This window comes from Rissa tridactyla, chromosome 2 (genome assembly GCF_028500815.1).
Source record: "Rissa tridactyla isolate bRisTri1 chromosome 2, bRisTri1.patW.cur.20221130, whole genome shotgun sequence".
In the NCBI taxonomy this organism is placed as follows: Eukaryota; Metazoa; Chordata; class Aves; order Charadriiformes; family Laridae; genus Rissa; species Rissa tridactyla.
The window spans coordinates 75644043-75665102 of NC_071467.1; the positions used below are offsets into that span (position 1 = coordinate 75644043).

Here is a 21060-nt window from a genome sequence, read left to right on the forward strand (position 1 = left end):
AGAAAAACCCAAACTGTTCAACCTATTCATAACCGAATTTAATGAAAACCAGCTAATCTGAGAGAAAATTGATTCATCATCCAAGTAGTGTCTGATCTGTGCTTTCCTTCCCCCCTGTCGGTCCTGTCATCACAAATGTTAGGGTTTTTGGTTTTGGCTTTGTTACCTGTAGCTTTCTTGAGAAAGTGATGAGTGGCCTGACCTTTCCCTTAATCATTATTTTATTGCTGTGGAATTATAGAACGAGTTCTTGATATTTTTGACGTCTCTTGCTTCACCTTCACTTATTTTGGTATTGCAGTTATTGTTTTCAGGCTATTGCTCTTTTAGTGAAGTGCAGATGAATGGGCTTTGCTTGACCTCTTTAGCTAGCGAGGGAGAAGAACTAATTGTTGCTTGCTTTTTGTCATGTATGGACAACAGCAAAACTTAAACATCTTGGGTCCAAGGATTAACTGGAAGCCAATTAAAAACTGGAGATGAGAGAGAACAAACAATCAGTGGCAGAAGGCTCTCTTCAAATGCAAAGGCAAGTTCTTTCATCCGGAATCAACCCATTGAAATGGTTAATGGGCAAATGCCAAAAGGTTGAATCTTCACCTCAGCTGGTTTTGTCAGATTTGGGTTTGAGAATATCATTTAGTCGGTGCCCTTATCAGTTCATCCATAATTCAGAAACCATGTAAGGTTTCATATATGGTGGTTCTGCTGCTGTCTGAGACTAGAATAGAAAGTACTGAAATGTAGTGATGAACACAAAATGGCTAGGCTTGATCCTGTGTCACCACCAGATCTAGAAGCATGTTGGGTAAGGGGATGTTTACAGAGCAGAGACAGTGAACAATGCTAATACTGTTCACAAAATAAGAACCTTTCTGAAAAGGAACGTACAGTTTCAAGAACAGATGGTCTAGTGGTAATAGAGACTAACAAATTTTTGTTGGCTGGCAGTTGTCTTTCAGGTTAGGATCTTGCCTTGAAAGTTCTTTCATAGAGTTGACTTCCTTTCTGCAAAGTACTTGGTAAAAGGGCAGAGTAAATTCCTCACGGGAACTTGTTCTTCCTGGTCTAACAAAAACGGGCTTACCCTGAAAGCACAAGGTAAGCGTCAGTAAGCTCACAGAGGCAGGTGGACTTTGTTGGAGCAGCCTGTGGCTATTTCAGATTGTCTTCAGCTCTCTGTGCTCCAGAATTAGCATGCTGCAGGACGGTTGTCACCCCTTTGATGGAAGGTGGGAAGACTGAGTTGGAAACGCGCACAAGTCTTGCTCTGATCATCTCTCATCTCTTCTGCAGAAGCAGCATATTGTTTGTTAGACAGAGCTTACATAACCCTCCTTCTGTGTGTGTGTGTGTAAACATATTTAACACAGGCCTTTTGTGTCTTGACTAGTTTAAATTTATCCATAGCGTACGTGCAGTGTGGAAGGGGATGGAAGAGGGACGAGTTATGGGATACGTTTTGGATTTCTCCTCTCCTCCAGTGCCCCAGAACTTGTACGAACTCATAGTAAGCAAAACGGAGGTGAGAGAATCCTGTTCTCATCCTCTGTCTGTACCTTAACAGTCAGTTTGCTCTTAATCAGGGTCTCCGTCTTCAACTAAACGGTGGTATTGCAGCCCTCTGCTGTTTCCTTGCTGGGTTGATTCTCCTGTCACACAGTAGCTGGTAGAGAGGCTTTAAATGCAGAATTAGCATATAAGCTTGTGCCATTTTTGGCTGGCTGTTAGTGTTTAAAGTCTTTAAAGTCACCCACTAAAGACAACGCAGAAGAACAAAAGTCGGCCTGGATATGTGGCGTGTGTGTTCTTGTTTAATATCGGAATTCCTGGTATGGCCAGGGATGCATGCCAGCTTTGGCAGTACAGGGCACAGTTCAGATACTTAAGTACTATACTAAAAATAACAGGACTATTTTAGACTGGGACCCAATTAGGGAGAGAATAACTTCTTACTCTGCAGTCAGTAATCTGAAGTAGCAGGCAGGCTGCAGTGTGCAAGCAAACTCGCCTGTTTTGCTTGCAGTTTTGCCAGTTTTGATGCTGCTTCCTCGCTGTGTTCCTTAGACGCTTTTCCAGCGGTTAAGAAGACATTAAAAAAAAATAATAAATTAAAAATCCTCCTCTGAAGGCAGACTTTGTGTGCTTTAGTTCAGATTTCGATATTGCAGTGTTTAATAGCATTACAGCGTCTAAACCTTCAGCGGTGGTTTGGGGAATTCCTAGAAGGCGGGGAGCGGGAGGCAGGAGCTGCTGCGTGGTGCCTTCCCTGTCCTGGTGAGCAAACGTCTCCCAGCACTGTGGAAGGGCAGCGAGGGTGAATCTGGGCAACCAAGGAACAGAGGGGGGCTGGTCTGAAGATGGTCACTTTTTCCCTTGGCTTGCCTACTGGGGATGGAGGAGACAGGAGTACAGTTCCTGAAATGTGCTGCTGCTGCTTATTTCCTATGTCAATAAGTACGGTGAAAATAAACTTGCATGCTTAAGCATCTGAAACAAAGCATTGCTTTTCACTTCAGTAGTTTCTCTCTGATGGTTTTATTTTTGGTGATGCTGCTTGCTGCCGCCTTCTATTAGATCGCTTGGGTTTCAATGAAACGAGTTAGGGGAATCTGAATTTCTCTGTGTGCAGGGCATGTGGGGTGGTGGGGAAGGAACGAGCGTGCTCCACTGTCTGAATCCTCTGGTCTTGGAGGGCTTTCAAGTGATGGGCTGTGTTTTCCCAGTTCTCTGCTGCTCATCAGGACGGGGTCATGGATGAGGGATGTGCTGTATAGAGCCTTGTGCAAATGCTGCATTGGATAGGCTTGTGCTGATGCTTGAGATGAAAGCTAAATGCACCTAAAACTTCTATTTTTGTAGACTTCTTTCTAGCATGCTATTTTAAGAACATGAAAAAGCCAGAATCTTTTTGGTGTTGTGACTCTCATGCTATTTTGAAAGTAGCTTTTCGTTTTATTTAAAATAAGAAGCTGATAAGAGACGTTCAAGGCCTTGCTCAGCTATGGTCTCTTAACAGCTTTCAGTATGGTGCCAGGCTTATGTTGTTATTTCGGGAGGGCTTTGTCAAATTTGTGCAGGAAGCTCCATGTTCTTTGATATCTTAGATTTCGATTTGCTCTTGTCCTGGCCTGAAAGGCAAAGGAAGAGACAACCTAGATGCCCATTATGAAAACAGCACCTTTTGTATTCTGTGGCGAAACGTATCGCATCCTGGATGTAGTAAATTCCCATGGAAATAGTGGGAGAGGCAGCCTGGCGAAGTGGTTCATGTTTTGTATTGTACAGACCCAGCATTTAAGCATGTGCTTGTCAACTCACAAGCTACACGTACTCTACCTTCTGCAGCAGCCTGTGGGACTTGCCGTTCAAAGTAAATGTTACATGGAGGATGCCTAGCAACTGTAGTTTTTAGGTCTGTGCCAAATTGTTAAAGGTGCAAATCTGTTAAATGGATGCAGTGTTTTCTGGAGGATGCGGCGCGGTGGTGCCGAGGTTGTGCTTCTGGACCTCTGCGATGTGGCTGTCCCTCCCGCTCTCTTCACCACCCCCATTAGGTCCGTGTCTGGTACCCACAATTCATAGCCAGGAATATTAATTTTTTTTAAAAAAGTAATGGCGTTAATTTGAATTGCGAACTTAATTCATGGGAAAGATCTATGTTCATCAGCCTGGCAGAGGGGCAAGTAGCCCTCTGTCCTGCTGTCTCTGGTTGGGGACGTGACCTGGTGCAGAGGGACCCGGGGCCAGCAGCTGGGAATAGCCATGTGTTGAATGCAGAGCTCATGGCTGAGAACCCACCTTCTGCCGGTACCTGTGACCTGGGGCCTGCTGGGTGACCCCAAAATCCTTTCTGACTGTCTCGGTTTCTCCGTTTGAAAATGGTGTTGGTACAGGGCCCCTTCTGGAGGAGAAGGGCGATAATCTGCCTAAGAGCGAGCGTAGTTTTGGCTGTTCCACTCGATGAGCATAATAGCTGTAGTAGATCAGACCGTGGGTTAATCAAGAACCGTTTAGTGTGTCTCTAAGCCGTCTGTAGGCGTTGCTGAGGTAGAAGGTCTGCAAAGAGTTTCCCCTCTGCTTTTAGGCCCTTCTGCTTCATGGCGAGCTGTGCTGCAGTTCTCTGCAGTGTGCGCCTCCATTGCTGTAGGCGCTGTGCCTTGACGAGCTTTCTCCAGTGCTCAGGCTAAGTTATTTAAACACACTGATCACACATTTAACACACTGGTCCAGTCCCCCCATGGAAATGATACTCATGTTTCCTATCCACTTCAGGTCTCCTGCCAACCCCTTTCTTTTGTCAGGGCCTAGTCATTCTCTGGGCACTTGGTGCGTGTCCTCCATAACTGACTAGGTACCTGTCCTTTTCCCTCAGCTGTCTCTCTTCTCCACGCTGAAAAATCCAGCTCTGTTAGTTTCTGCTTTAGGAATTCCTCTTCTCTTTCTAATTCTATTTTACCCTTTTAGTGTCATAACAGCCCACAGTTTTCAAGAAGTGGGTGTGCCCTGGGTTTAATGATTTGTCATGATTTTGCTTTGCTTGCGGCAGTTCTTTAATTCTTAATACTGTATTTCCTTGTGAGGTATCGTCTACTTTTTTTTTTCCCCTTCCTTAAGATGATACTTTCAAGCAAGACTTCAACTCCTGACACTTACTTCCGCAGTATGCACAGGCAGGTTTTTTTTTTTTCTTTACGTTGGCTTGAATTTGTGGAAATTAAATCAGTATTGCCCTTTTGGTTGCCCATTTGCTCGTGATCATGAGATCGTTCCACTGTGCTTTGCATGAAGGTCCAGCTCCGATGACTGAACACATCATACTGCTAGCAAACTTTGTGTCACCTCGCTGTTTGTCACGTTTCAGAGAGCTTATGGATATACTGAAAAGAATGGCCACTCAATCATTCTTGAGACTCCTTGAATGGGAAAAAACACTCTGTGTTTTTTCTACCTTTAATTCCTATCCTTCAACTGGTTGTTAAGGGGGGAACCACTCCTCCAAATTACAGCAGCTCAGGTCCTTTTAAGAGTCCCTAGTTAGGGTTAATGTCCAAACGTGTCTTTGTCCATACAGTATCATAACCCTTGGGTGCGTTTGAGTCATAACTTCTGCAAAAGCTGTACAGACTCTTACTCATGCCATCTTATTATCCATGTCTGTGTTTTAACTAGTTCTTCCGGTAAAGAAGTCACTTCCTGATTTATTTTTTTTTATTTCAGTTCCCTGAATTTACCTTGCCCTCGCTTCTGAAAACTGATCTGACTTACCATCTTTCATGCTATGTCCAAATCAGTTCAGGTGTGACAGGGTATACATGGCAATTAACAGCTTGTCAGTTTGATGCAGAAATCTTGGCTAAATTCCTTCCACTCTAGCAAGTTATTACAGTCTTTCTATGCTGCTCTTCAGCAGTTGGGGTGTGTGTGTGTGTGTGTATATGTATCTATATAAAAATATGGTGCCCCGTGAACTTTTGGAGGCTGACATTGACTTTTTTTTTTAAATGAACAAACGTAACATCTCTTAAGGAACTAAAAGAAAAATGGTCCTTATGTTTTCTTCATGTCAAGAAACCTTGAAGGTGTTTGCAGCTAAGGTGAGTTTTGGGATAAGAGGGAGAAGAGACTTTGATTTACTGTGTTTTGCATTAGAGCTGAGAGCAGAAGCCTTTCCAGTCTGGTCTTTGGGTTTGGCCTTCAGTCCAGGTTCACTCTCAGTATTTGTTTGATGGTAACTGTAAACATGAAACTGATCTTTGCTATCCTGACTTCTGGGGCTTTTGCTTTAGGCTATAGGGAGTGCCTGTGGCAGCATCAGTACATCCTGTGTTTCATTTCTGAACTTCAGTGTCCCTCCTCTGCGTTGCCTGTTCTCAAGTTACTGGGACACCAAGTTAACATCTTCCAGTACACTTGGCAGAACAAAGTCAGAGGAATGTAATCCTTGGTTAGAAAACTCCCAAGTTCTGCAGCAAAAAGATGAACATAAAATTTCCATGCCTGAGCAAGAACTCTCAGGCAAGCCTCCCACTAGCAAAGGAAAAGACCTACGAAGGTCTTGCGTATCTTTTGCAATGTTCCTAGCACATCATAAAATGCTGCTTTCTTGTCTAGTCTGGGAACTTGTTTATGAAACCTAATATTGCCCTGTGAAACTCAACACTTGGCTTCTTAATACTACAGCTTGAGTGATGCTCAATGAGGTGGACAGGGTGCTTTGTGTATCAGCTGTTTCAGGCGTCGTGAAGTCTAAATACGGCGCTTCCTTAGCTGGCACTTCGAAGCTTCACCCGCTCCCGGGGAGGAGAAAGAAATCTCCGTGTCATGGTGCAATCCTGTAGCAGATGTATCCTCCAAAAAAATAAATAAAATAGTCAAGTCATTCGTTCTTTCTTTTTCTTCCATGCCGCCGGCCAATCCCAATACCCTTGTATTTCGCACAGGAGGGAGAAGGCAGACAATACTGTCTTTTATTACTCATACCCTGCAGGACACTATCTTCTTCACAAAATATGGGTGGCGTCTGTCTGTCTCCACTTCATGGGAAAGATTAACAACAATTAAGGTCAACAATTAAGGTTGTGAAAACCTTCGAATAACTGCAACATCTGCTCCTATACTAGAATAAATGAAATAAAGCTGGAGCTCTTAATTGCCAACAGAGTACTTGCTCATATCTGTTTTGTAATTGCGGGCTTGTGTAATTCATACCGTTAACCAGTCCCTCACCGACCAATGCGAATGACCAGCGGTCGGTGCAAGAGGTGGTTTGGCCAAGAGCTACATGCTGAAACTGAGGTTGCAGGATGAGAAGTGGGAATCCTGTATAAAATTTGGGGCACTGAGAACTTTACTACGGCAGTGGTGGTCAGGTGACTCCTGAGGTGACTGTGGGATGTAGTCGGCCCCTCGCCTCCGGCATGGGAGTTGACCCCTGAACTTCCCAGTCCGTTCCAATGTCAAACAAAACTGGTTTGCCTAAACTGCAGTTGACTCTAACTGGTTTTACTCTTGCTTTGAGACAGAATAGGGTTGTTAAGGGGTAATTTGCCGTGTCTCAACTGGTTGCTGTTTTTTCCATATGCTCCTTAAATTTGATGGGAAGAGAGCACTTGAGTGTGTTCTGAGATGGACATTACTACAAGTAGGCATTGAGGCAGCATGGGAAATAATGGATTTATAATGCATGTGGACCTTTTGCTAATACATCAGGAAAAACTTACAAATCTAAGAGGATGCCCTGAACTTCACTTTTGGAGCATCCATTCAGATGAAGCTATTTTGGTATAAAGGAATATCCTCCTATGAGTGAAATAGACTATTTCAGTTGTAAGGAACCTACAATGATCAGGACTGACCAAAGGCTAAAGCATGTTATTAAGGGCATTGTCCAAACGCCTCTTAAACACTGTCAGGCTTGGGGCATTGACCACCTCTCTTGGAAGCCTGTTCCAGCATTTGATCACCTCTTGGTAAAGAAACGTTCCCTAATATCTAGTCTGAACCTCCACTAACAGAGCTTTGAACCGTTCCCACACATCCTGTCTCTGAGTACCAGGGAGAGGTTTTCCAGTAAGTAGGAATCGCATACTTACTTCAATTTGTCTGACCATACAGGGCAATTTCTTAACTTTGCCGATCATTCGCTGTGCAGATGTGTTGTACCTTCCTTCCAGAGAATGAAAACTACAGTGCTGCTCAAGTGCTGGAAGCTCGAGCCTAGTCCTTCTTGGCACACATGGCCTCTACGGAGGGAATGGTGTGTGTTCTGACTTGATGCGAAAGTGGAGCGATTATCTTTCTAGGGCTCTTTTTTGTGTGTTTAAAAATGTATCTCACACAGCATTAAACCTTAAAAGGCTTAACCTGCTAGACAGAGATCGGTTGGGGATCTATCATCAAAGTGTGGAAGAAAACAACCGTGCCTTTCTATCCCTCAGACCATGGTGTTCCTTGGTTTGCTCAGTATTTCTCCTGCCTCAACTATTGGTAGTGGTTTTCTACTACTCTGCATTTCTTTGCTGTAGCTGCAAGATCTTTTCTGGCCAGAGGTGCTACTTGCAGTCATGGGAAAAATTATATCCATGTTATTCCTGCCGGTTGCCTCACTGTTCTGAGTAGTCCCGCTGAGACTGAGCAGAGTGCTTGTATTGGGCAACGTGCTGTAGCGCTTCAGCAGGAGCAGAGGATGAGGGTATGCCTGTAGTTTAGGAGACAACACTGGGAAGGTTTACAACTGGAAACATCTCTGGGAACCACAGCTATCTTTCCCCCACCATGGAGGAAGAGCACTTCTTGCCTGTGAAGTAGCCTTCTCAAACCTGGTTCTTGAGAGGCATCCAGCTGCAATGAACTTCTGCTTCTGTCTTGTGTTCTGGAGGGAAGCTTTTCTGTATTGTATGATGAAGAGGTTCCTCATTTAGTTAAATGAGACAGCTTTCATGAAAATTCTGTTGCTTATTTTAGGTTATTGACTTGTATGAGTTACTGGACTAGAAAAGACACGTAGGCAAAGAGGTTGCAAAAACCAAACGCGATGGCTTGCAGGCCATAGTATAATTTATGTAAGATCAACAATGGCATAAAGAGGAGTGAGTGTCAGACATTGGCGGCAAGTTCTGTGGTACTGCTGCACATTTGAAGTGTGTGTGTTTGTGGTTATTACAAGCTAAGGATCTTTCAGAGACCTGTAAGCTTGAGAGCCTTAGGTGAAGGAAATATTCGCCCTCTTTCTATGACAGAAAGTAGCGTGAAAGCCTGTGGTAAGTATTTGTCTAAAATAGGCAGTTGCATGAAGCTGTATCTTCATGCAGAACTGAGTTTTAATAAAGTAGTACTGCTAATTAGCAAGGCAAAAATGAAAATCAAGACTTTTCTGATGTATCTGTCAAATTGATTGTATTAATGATGAGTGAATGCTTTTATAGATTGAAATACAAAGGAACAAAAAAGAAACTGTTTTGAATGGTTATTTCATCAATTAAGAGTAGCAATTGGAAATTTCAAATTTCTGATATTCAGAGAGGCTTTTTCAAGGGAGCTTATCTGCTGCTTTTTTGATAAATCTTTTGTTTTGTCACACTGCAGTGTATTTTGGGAGGGGGAATAAGTTTTTGAAGAGCAAAACATGAACAGAATCTCTGCCTTAAACAGCAAAGGAAATTCAGGAAAGAGGACTGAGCTAGATTTCTTTTTTATTTTTTTTTTTTTATTTTTTGTAAGGTGAAGCTTTCACAACACTGAATTCTGCCATGTCGGCTGCAGGAGTTACCTTTTGCATTCTGTACTTCTTCTAAAGAACCTCTTAATCTACTGATTGATTTCACATACACGTAAGTGCGTGTGTGTAATAGTGTGTATATACACACAGAGTGAAATTAAACCCTAAATGTTGCTGGGAGAAGCTGAAGCTTTGTCAGGGTCGACTTCTGCAGTACAGAGACTAAGAGCTGGGATGCTGTGGAACTGGTCTGGCACGACTGTCAGTCTTGTTCAGGGATGCTGAGGGTTACAGTGCTGTACCCTGGGGAGGGATTCCTCTGGCTGGTTTTGAGTGTCTAGATTGTGGGTGTCCACATCTGAGCCCCGTCTTCTAAATTCCCTTAGTAGTCTCTTCCTGGAGAGAACCAGGTACCGCAGTGATCTGCTTCACTGAACTGTAGGTTGGAAGGGGCCTCTTGAGATCACCTAGTCCAAACCCTGGCTTCCTCTGACCTCTTCTGGTTAGCTGCTTTGGAATGAGATGAACTGCATGCAAGAAGTGCTTGTTTCTGTTCTCTGACCGATGTGACAGTGCAGGGGTGTACATTTCCCCTGTGCCCTCTACACGTACTGCATGGGGTGTGTGACTTTCTTCATATCTTGTAATAGAATTGTGGTCAGCTCTGGATGTAGCCAGGATGTTGATTTCTTTCTATGGGCAATGTACCGCTGGCCTATAACATGATGTTGCGGATGAGGGCACTTACGTGCTGTCTTCTCCCTCCCTTCTACTGCTGACAGTACCAGTTGGACAACCTTGGGGGTGGGAGAATGCAGATGGGACCTGTGGGGGAGGTTCCAGGCTTGGAGTACAGGTGTTTCCGGGGTTAAAATACATCAGTAAGTAGGGTGAGAAATTGTGGAAGGCGCTTTGGTTACATCTGGAGCCTACACCCTTGGAGAACAAATGTTTCCCCTTCAACAGCTCTGTGGTCTGAAGGTTAACTAGGGATTTTTCTCATTTAACGCATATCTAGTTAACCTTCAGTGCTAGTGACGTTCACTGTTTCATGCCTCTGTTAAATGGTCTTATAAGGCCTGAAACAACAGATTTCCTTTATGGCACCCTGAAGAACAGGGAAGTAGATCTTAATGTAGGTGGCTTGGCAGAATATTCTAGTCAAGTCAAGTATTTGGCCTGCTACCCAGCCTTCGATATGTAATCTTTGGGTGCTGCCAAAATACCATTCTAATTAAGCTGACATAGTCTATGAAGCCTGGGTGGTATTGCTTCAGTTCTCTTTCCTGCGCTTTCCAACACTGCGTTTTGAAAGGATTGATGGAAGCTGTGACACTTGCAACCTCACCAGAGTCTTCATTAAGCTGGGATTTTGGTCACCTTGTGACCTTCAGGATCAAAGGAAAGGAGTATTCTCTTTCTTCCTCTCTCTGCAGGTGCAAGTTAATAGCAATAAATAAATGTACGCTAATGCACATGGGACATGTGATCAGTTGGCCGGACTTCAGCTTTCTGTTGAACATTAACACATTAACCCTTCTACAAAATATTAACCTATTCTCTAAGTTTATTTTCTGTTTTGTTGACGCTTAGTTGGAAAAGCTATGCCCTGTTTGTCCCAGGGGGGTATATTTGCAAGTAGGTCAACATACTTGCTTATGAGATGTCAGCTTGAAACTGTTTTTCAAGGGCTGAAAAGCGTAAGGGGGTAAGAAAGACTTTTGCATTTCCTATCCCCCCTCCCCTTTTTTTTTTTCTTTTTTACAAGAAATTCCCAGCCTGTGTGCAAGAACAGAGCACCAGTCACGTTTTCGTTACGTCCTGAAAGTCAGTTAGGCACTGCTGCAGCACTGAATGCCTGCTGCTAGCTGTAAGCCACCCGTGGATTTGGAGCTTGCGTGTTGCATAATACCAGCAAATACATCTGAGATTACAAAATGGTCTCTTTGCTTTAAGAAGAGATTGTTGTGATTTGTGTGTTAAAATACACATGAGGTATCTTGTGACATCAGTAGCTTTTTTGCAGTTGAGTATACTCTGGTGCTGCTGGTGCTTCATTGCATAGGAGTGAATGAGTGCAGTCTCCAGATTGCGTACTCCAAGCTGAATTGGCACAATTTTTATGTTCCAGTCAATCAAGAGTGTAGGTGTATCTCTTTAGTTTTCTTTGGGTTATCCTTTGCATTTCTTGCACTTCTTTACTATATCCCTCTTGAACAAGACGAGATTTTTGTCTTGAGAGCAGCACAGTATCTGCTGGCGTTGCCCCCTTGCGTTCTGTGCAGCTAGAAGTGGAGTTGGCCATAGTCTGCTTGCTTGGGGTTGATGTAGTCCAGGGCTCGCTTACACGGTTGAGTTATTCATGGCTTTAATGAGTTATCGCTTACCAGCTATGCTATGGTAACTCTCATGCACAGCAGGGTAGGAGGTAAAACGGGTTTGCTTGTTTATTTGTATTATGTACTGCTTTTACTTACTTACTCCTTTGCTGCTTTTCAGCTGATTTGTGCTGTCTTTATCTTAATTGTTTGAACTGTTGAATTCTTTAGAATAAACGGTATTTGGGAGTATGTCACCGCAAAATTCTTTGGAGGGTGAATTAACGTACTGTTGATATTGGGGAATGCGTCTTTGCTCACAGCATGCAATTTTTTCAGAGGCTAAGCAGAAAAGCTTTCTTTTGAGTGTTCTAACCATGCGAACAAGAGGTATATTGAGAATAACTTGTGCACTTAAGTGTACCTCTTACGGTATCTCATCGTAGTGAGTAGCACACTGTTTGAATTGAAATATCTTAACTTGCCCTCCAGCTTCAACCATTTATATGGTATTAGACAATGTAAATAAACGAGTGCTTATTCACTAACATAAATTATAGATAACTGTAAAAGCCTCTGTCAATTGGCTTGCTTTAAAAACATGAACCTTGCTGTCTAAATAAAAGCTTTTGATAATCCTGGTTAATAACTCTTCAAAAAATCTTGTACTAAGAGAGCAGCAAGTGACACACACACAGTCACTGTGTTAACTATTGGTATTAAGCCCTGTAAATCATGAAAGTGAAAAACCTGTCTAACTTTCTTGCTCCACAATGATGCTTGGTTTTTTTTAGTTTTTTTGGTTTTGTTTTTTTTTTAAATACAGGAAAAGTATTTTCACCCACCTGAAAACTTCGGAGGTCAGGAGAGACCTAGGGAGGAATGTGGATGGTATCGACTGATATCTGCCTATAGCTTTCTGTGCATGAACGTGGGTTTTAGTTTTGAGGTCAGTCATCTTTGTTACAAAAGAAAAAAAAAACTTAGCAGGTTTGGTGAGAAGCTTTACTGAGCCCCCTGCACAAATCTTACAGAGAAGGAAACTTCCTTGTAAAAAGCATCCAAGCAAAGAATAGGCTGTGAATAACTGTAATGATTGATGAATGCATCATTTGGATGAAGCAGACTTAAAATGCTCGAAAAACTGATTGGTGGGTCACATGATAAAAGACTGCCTTTTGTTCTTTGTTTCTTTTTTTTAATTATTATTTTTTTATATATATCTTTTTGCATCAGTCAGAAGGGAAGGAAGGGCTTCTGCATACTCTGGAAGATTCTCCTGTAAAATGAGGGAGTATTGCAGAGGGATGAGGGAACAGAAGCTGGGAACAGGGTATAGGTTCTGTAGGTTGCTAGTCTATGATTTGAGAGTCCCTCCATCGCACCCGCTTATATGTGCGTCAACTATTTGCTTTCCTAACTTCTGTTCTTTGTTTTGTTTTGAGGCTGTAAAGGCTACAGCTGTGGGGAGCATCCTACCATCTTGTCACCTTAGTAAAGGGAAGCTGAGGCAGTCAGGTAAATCTTTCCAGTGTAATACTTAGTGGTAGGCATGTAGATTAAGCTGTGGTTTCAACCAGGAGCTGTAACAACCTGACTTTCTTCAACAAAAATGCATTGTACAGAGGCTGATGAACTTGCTCTATTTGTATAGGAGTTAGGTAGAAAAATGCCTTGTGTGTAGTTTAGTCTCTGGGTTGGGGGTCTAGAGCCACTGGCTTTCAAATCCCAGCCCTGGGCAGGGGGAAAGACCCGTTCACACCAGTGGGGGGTTGAAAGCATAGCGGCTTATTAGTCCATTGGGCGCAAAAAGCTATGCTTTGCTCAAGTATGCAACGAAAGCAGGCTTTAGTTGAGTCGGTACCACAAGGGGAAAGTAAATGCCTTCTAGAAAATGCAGCATTATATTTTGTTTAGAGACTTACCCAAATGCTGATCTTCTGTGAGATGCCTGGAAAGCAGTAATTCTCATGGACATGCAGTAGGAAAGGTTTGCCAGCTCCTAATGGCAGTAAACAAAGAAAATGAAAGTTCACAGGTTGCCTCGGCCAACGTAATAGTTTGCTGCCACTGGAAAGGGGTGATCCTGTTCCCTTCCCATCTTGCTCATGCTCTCCTGCCATTCACATTGTGCCAGCTGAGCTGTTTGTCAGATCTCAGTCCACTGCACTTGCCTCCTTAGCAGAAAACTAACCCAGCAAAACAAATGAGTTAATTAACACAACAGAAAATTACCTTCTTTTTTTTTTTTTGTAAGCTGAACTCATTAAGGACCATACATGGCACAAAAGGAGGAGAAGGAGGGAGTGACGTGAACTTGCTGGGAGGAAGTGGAGGAAGAAAGCAGAGCAAGGGCTGATGAAGAGAGTGGGATGTCTGTCCTGTTCTTGGCAGTAACAAGCTATTAAATCATCTTAACTGTTGTATAACTTCATTCGAAGTCTTCAGGTTGGATAGTAAAAGCCTAAAATAACAGAAGGAAATAATCATTTAGTCTGCTTCCCAAAATTACAAAATTTTGGATTTTGCATTATGAGAAATGTGACTAGATTTGGGGGAGGGGAGGAGTCGGGGGACGAGGAAAGCAAAGAAAATGGCAACACAGAGGATAGCGGCAGTATTTTTCGGTTCTCTGGAAGTGAAGAATGTAGTGAGGAACTGTATGTACAACATCAGAGACCATCAGTCACGGCATTTTCAGCTGAAGTTGTCCTTGGGCTACCTCACTCTGCATCTCTTGTCCCAGTCGTGCATCTACGGACCTGCCCTACTTCTGCATATGGCTTACTGATGGGATTGTGTACTGTATGCTACAGAGTTCTTTATTTCAGTTTCTGTCTAATTAACATTTCGTTTAGACTTGGGTACAGTCTGTTTAGTTGTCAAAGTTCCTGCATCAAAGCTATTAAGAGGCAGAAGAGGATTTTGAGTGATCAAGGGAGATAGTGAAACTGCAGAGTTTCATAAATATTTCCAAACTTCATTATAGGTTTGTTTTTTAAACTGGAATACTTCCTTCAGGGACAGGGGGAAAAATCCTTTCTTAAATGAGCAAAGTGCAAAATAACTATTTTTCTCTGAGGACTTTTTATCCTTTATGATTGCCAGTGAAGCTGCCCTGTCAGGAGGTGAACGTGAACTCACAGGGTATGAGTCTTGAGGAGCCTTTTCAGAAATTTAGGCAGCTGCAGGAAACCAAAAAATGCTGAACTGCATATATTTTATTTAATTTTGTTTGGCAAGACTTAAAGTGGGATGGCATCAGTTCTTCTGTGCTGCTTCTGAAGTATGTATCTGTTTTGGCTTTCAAAAGCCTGAGTTGCTGTTGCCAAGATTCTTCACTTTCTGGCAAAATTACAATGGCAAATGGCTTCCTTTACAAGGTGTAATATTTAGACTAACAGCTTTGCAATTAAGAATGGCAAAGAGAATTATATTCCCTTTTTTTATAAGACCAGATTTTTTAGTATGGAATCGTGGGAGTGTTTGGACGTAACCGAAGTTCTTTTGATTGATGATTTATATTTTGAACAGTGCTTTTTCATTTTAGTGCGCAACACTCACTTGAAATTTTAACCAGAACAATGCTTTGTTTTCAAAGGTATGTTCAAAGTACTACCCTAGTTCGGCAGTTGCTCTATATCGTAGACTTTCAAATGCCTTTGGGGTACGTATGTGTAACAAAATGTGTGTGCACGTGCCAATTCATGAAAGGGCAGTGGAAAGAAATTGGGAAATCTGGAAGTATTCTTAATTATTATCTGACACTAATCTCAGTAGGCCATCAGGATGTCAATGATAATGTCATTGGATCCTTTGCGGTTGGAGTGTTTGGGGAGGCGTTTGGGAGCATCAGGCAAAATAACTTGTTTGAAAGGGAGTTGCCCAAGTATTGGTTTTCAGTGTAAGAACACTGGAGACTTTGGGAGAAGCAAGCGTTTGAGAAGAAGTATTTGGAGTGAGCAAAGTGGAGCAAAATGGAGAAGTGGAAAATAAAAGGTTGAATCCAGTCCTGTGTGTTGTTCCTTGTGCAGGAAGCTGCCCGTAGTAGTTTGAAGTCAGAGTGTTTTGGTTGTACTTGTTTGCCAGCCTGCACTGGTGAACCTTTGAGTCCTGCTGACCAAATGATTGCCTTGGGAGTGGAGGGCATCCTCAGTCTTGTAAACAGACCCAATCTCTACCTGAAACCATCACCAAAAGAGGGGAGACTGCCTTAGAAATCCTCATATGTACTGATTGCTAAAGCTATGATGGAATCTGGTGGCAAACGCGTGTGCTGCCAAGGGTGCTTTAGGATCTTGTCTCCTTGCTCAGGCCAGCTATGGGATCTGGCAGCACTTTCTTTCCAGCCCATGTGGTCAGGCTTCCTTCTTGTGAGAACTTGTGTGGGTCTTGTCCCTGTGTGGAAAAACACATCTGGGTCCCACGTTTTAAATGCAGCTGGGGACACTGTTAGCTGTCAGGTCTTTCAAATACAGAACTCTCACTGGCATGCCTCATGCTGCTCATATCCAAATCTTATTTCCACTGTAACTATGGCAATCGGAGTAGACGAGTAAGAAAGTGTAAGCGTATATGTCCTCGTGGCCTGTGCTGGTGTAGAGGATTGCTAGATGCATCCATTTAACTACCTTATCTTGAAACCATCTGAAGAGCTCTTGCAGATCGCTCTTTGTATGGACCAACCAGGGCCTTTTCTTCCCTGGCTCTTCAAGGTGTTAAATTATAAGTTCAGTAGAGTTGATCCAGACAGTCCTGAAGGTGACTTAGGGGAGAATATTGTATGAACTCAGCTGTTCTATGACTTTATTCTAATTTCTTATAAAAATCCAGTTTTGGTCTGCTAAGCCTCATGCCATAGTGTGGCGAGAAAAGTGATGACACTGAATGTCTGAGAGAGCAAAAGATATGTAAAAGAGAGGAAAAGATTTTTAACCTGTATGTTAAACCTGAGGTCTTGGAAAAAGTTCTTCAGGTAGGTCAAAATTGAAGACTATAGCGAAGCTTTTTTCCCTTCCTTCTTACATAGTAGTTCAATTACAGAAAACAGAACATTACAGAAGAAAATTAAGTACCCAGGACTTGAAAGGGAACAGCATTTAACAAATATGTTATGTTACCTTTCATGAAAGACCTTAACTCCAGTTTTCAAGAGCTCTGGAGCTTGTCTTGCAACTCTGCCAGGTTACAATATTTTCTCCTTTTTTTTTTTTTTTTTCCTTCCTCCTGTTCCTAACTAATCTGCAAGTGATTGCGTTTTAAAAATTATTTTTCTCTTGAATTTTAAGACTTTGACAGATGGCACATGTAGAACCTGGAAAACTTCCTGAATTGGCAGAGTGACCATACCCCTGCCATCTTCCTACCGCAGTATCTGTAGGTGCGTAGGCTGCCTGTGCTTCCAGCGTGCTGGGTGAGATACCGTTTCCTGCTGGGAATATGCAGAGAGCAAATGATAAATCAAAAGCCTACCTGATGACAGGCTTAATTTGCTGTTAATAGATAACTTAACCTACTGGTTAGGTGGGTAACTTGATCATGACTAGAAACAACTCATTCAGAGCAGCGGTAATCAGGATGCTTACCTGCAGTGTTTTCCATACGGGATTAATATCAATCTTTGTTTAGGTGGTGTGAGTCGGTTTAACAATTTTGAGAGTCTGAGATGTCAAAGTTGCTCCTCACAATAGACTATTCTTTAGGCTAGAGAACCAAACCTGAATCTTAAGACCTTTGAAACTTGGTTTGTCATGACTGTCCCTCTTTCAGGAACTCTGCCCAAGGAAGACTTCTTAAGCCAGTGGAAGCAAGTGGAGTCACTTGGTTTTGAATGTGCACAGGCAGGCTGGCTCGATGCTGCACAACAGTTGTTCTCGCCACTGAACATCCTGAGTTTTGTAACAGTGATTGACTACATAGCTTGTTTTCTATTTACAATCCTTTGGAGCGTCCCTCCCCCATCTAAGGAAAAGGGCAGTGATTTGGCACTTAAATATCTGTTTGCAATTTGTGCTGTTTAACTTTCATGGAAAGAATGTGTAAGTCTGTATGCAGTTACGGTCTCTGAAGAGAACTGACGTGCTGAAAATCATGTTTAAAGACAATAGCAGCGAAAAAGTTGATTTATTTTTCTTTTGAAATTGTAATTTTTATCTGCTGAACACATGAATTGGTATAGAGTTCTGTCCTTATAAAATTTATTACTTGATGATGTGGTACAACAGGGCCTTAGCTCTTAAAGGTGAGCAAAGGCTTTTTGTATTCCTAGGGCAGGACTACTTTGATAAAGTGCTTTTAGACAGACAAAAGAGATGCGATCTTAAATCAGTGCTAATGTATGACTGACTAGGAATGATATCATCTTGAGATTATTGCTTTCCTCTGTTTCTGCGGTGTTAACAAATGAATACTCAAGAATGTAGCTGTGAAGCAAATGGGTCTTGATAAATTATGCAGTCTTGACTCTAACTATTGTTCGAGGTAATTGATGATCTTCCATTGGTGTAATGGCGCTGTGGCATAAACTGCAGCACGCCCTAGAATAGACAAATTGGTCTGGTATTGTTTAGGAACATATTTAATCTATCTTGCTATAAGTGAATCGGTGCTTTTTGCTGAAACATTAAGAGAAAGGCCAGTATTTTGATATTCAGTCCTAAATAACCTACAGTTAAATGTACAGCAGCCATGCCTTTTCCTGTTCCCTAAATACTTAAGCAATAATAAACATAAAACTGTTGCAATGCAAGGCTGATTTTTTTTCCCCTTATCCCTTTACCTAAACTTTCTTTAATTTGTGGGTTTACAGGCTAATAATAAGATTCTCCTTGTTCTTGATGCATTGTACCAACTTTGGAATATCTACTCTAGTGGCTTGCCTAATTTTATTTTAGATTTATTCATAGAAAACTGTGCTCCCCAAAGTGAAAAGCTGCTTCCCCCCACCCCAGATCAGCCCAGATAAAAGGGATTTCCATAAATCTGTGCTTAATTCTCCCAGAACAAACTGGGTGAATGAGGCAAATCTTGCCCTGAAAATTAAATCTTCAGATCCCTCTTAAAAACTGACTGCAAACTACTTGTAGGTGTGGAATTGGGAGTTAGATGGCTGTAGGCCACTGTTTGTATGTGTAAAGACTAGCAACAGCACAAGTTGGGTATCATACCTACAAAGTTAGATGTTTGAGAGGGTCTGTTTTCCCTGTCCTGTCGTCCCCCATGTGAATCCTGTAAGATTTTGGTTTTAACCTTAAGCAAATGCTATGGAAAAATATCTAGAATAAACGACTTGATTTATGCATATTGGGTTTTCAAGATTTTCAAACTTGCTGTTGCCAAAACCAGATTCCTCCCTAGGTAATTGGCTATATGGATGGACCCCAGAAAGTTACTACCTCAGAAAAACTGCAGAAGCCCAGTAACTCCTTTCTGGAAAGAAGCAGCAGCTCCCAAGAGTTTGCCTGCCTTTCTGATAGAGGAGGCAGCTATCGTATCTCAGCCAAAACTAATCCTGGAACTAGATAAAATACAGCTTCCTCGATGAGTGCATGGTTTATGTGGACCATACACTGCAGCTCCTCCAGGAGCAGTTTTCCCAAGATGTCTTTTATCCTTGTCCATGACTTAACTGTCCCATAAATCTTGCTGGGAGCTTTGGTTTGGTGACAGTTCATGTCTACTAGAAAGCAGTGGGTAGCCTGTTTAAAACTCAGGCTTTTGTTTTGAATACATAATTGATAATTAACAGTGAACAAGACAGGAGCTTGCTTGTGGTAGGAGTAAAAGTTCTCGCTCTGCTTTGCAGTCTGTTCTCTCCCCCACTCACCCTTTTTTCATCTGCTCGGAGGTGGCATCACTTGTCTTATGCTGCAGAGATGTTTCCAGCTGAATGCCACTGGTTGGGAGAAATGCTGGGACAAGCAAATAGTGCTTTATATATTTATATCCGTTTGTTTAGTTTTGTTTCCTTTTGTTATGAAGCAGCAGCTAAAATAACTGTCTTGACATTGGCATAGTACTGCTTTCTCTCTTGCATTTTTAGTTCTTTAGACATATCTCTTTTGCATTTTTAGCTCTTTAGCCACATGCATCTGTAAATGTGTTTGCAGTAGATGACTTCTCAAGCTCAGTCTGATCATGGAAGCTATGCTTAAAAGAAACACTGTTGACCTTGCAAAGTTGCTGCTAATGATCACTCACAAGGGGAAATGCAAGACTTGAATGTGGATTTGCATGGGACTCTCTGTTTGATACATTGCATGAGAATGAAGCCATGAGAGAAAAGGCAGGCAGCGGAAAGGGTAAAGGGAAGAAAGAGTTATGTAACTAGCTGTTGAAGGCTAATGATGCATAATGACCTTGATGATCTACCGGCCTTTTCCAACCTAAATGATTCTATGATAAGTGGCTGTCATCTGAATTAACTCCTGGATTTCAGTGTTTTCTTAGAATCATGGAATCGTTTTGGTTGGAAAAGACCTTTAAGATAATCAAGTCCAACCATAAACCTAGCACTGCCAAGTCGGCCACTAAACCATGTCCCTAAGCACCACATCTACATGTCTTTGAAATACCTCCAGGGATGGTGACTCAACCACCTCCCTGGGCAGCCGGTTCCAGTGCTTGATAACCCTTCTGTCTAATATCCAGTCTAAACCTTCCCTGGTGCAACTTGAGGCCATTTCCTCTCTTCCTATCACTTGTTTGTTGGGAGAAGAGACCCATCCCCACCTCGCTACAATCTCCTTTCAGGTAGTTGTAGAGAGCGATAAGGTCTCCCCTCAGCCTCCTTTTCTCCAGGCTAAACAACCCCAGCTCCCTCAGCTGCTCCTCTTAAGACTTGTTCTCTAGACCCTTCACCAGCTTCGTTGCCCGTCTCTGGACACACTCCAGCACCTCCGTGTCTGTCTTGTAGTGAGGGGCCCAAAACTAACACAGTATTTGAGGCGAGGCCTCAGCAGTGCTTAGTGCAGGGTGACGGTCACTTCTCTAGTTTGTCTAGTCCTGCTGGACACACCATTTCTGATACAAGCCTCAGTTGGTGAGAGCCAGTCTCCAAAAGGTGAGGGTCTAGGTGTGAAGAGAGGCTTTGCCTGGACTAGGGAAATAAAGGGGGAGCCATCCAGCCTGAGTATAGTTATGTTGGGCTTTTGTATGAAATATCAAGTTGAACGTGTTTTCTAGGCTACAGACAGCAAATGTGCAGATTTGCTACTCCAAGTTGATGCAAATCCTCGTCACCTCATCTTGCTCTTCTCAGTCTTCCCCCTCCAACTGTTCTCAATAATAAGTTGATGAAATGTCTTCAGTATGGTTTCTGACAGTTTGTTTGTACTCTGCAGGTCCTGTGAAGCAGTAGATGTGATTTGAAGAAAATTTGAAGGAACAAATGGCTTTAGCTGGCTGCCCAGACTCCTTTTTACATCTTCCTTATCGGATAGTAAGTTATGAAATTGCATGTTCCTGTCAGCTTGTAGCATCGTATTGCAGTGTACCAGTTGATTGATGGTGCATTCAAACTTT

At 42.5% G+C, this 21060-nt stretch overlaps 1 protein-coding gene across 4 annotated transcripts in view; it reads left to right on the forward strand.

Annotated features, from left to right (window-relative positions):
* Window positions 1–21060, forward strand: part of GRB10 (growth factor receptor bound protein 10) — a 152252-nt gene that overhangs the window by 17930 nt on the left and 113262 nt on the right. Inside the window, exons 1-2 of one of the 4 annotated variants that reach the window (XM_054189894.1) lie at window positions 4095–11363; window positions 20880–20977. In XM_054189894.1, the coding sequence (XP_054045869.1) occupies window positions 20927–20977 (51 nt within the window). In that variant the 5' untranslated portion in view covers window positions 4095–11363; window positions 20880–20926. Of the gene's footprint in view, window positions 1–4094; window positions 20978–21060 lie in introns of those variants that run through there. The other 3 variants (XM_054189895.1, XM_054189893.1, XR_008464672.1) reach the window with 3 other exon arrangements.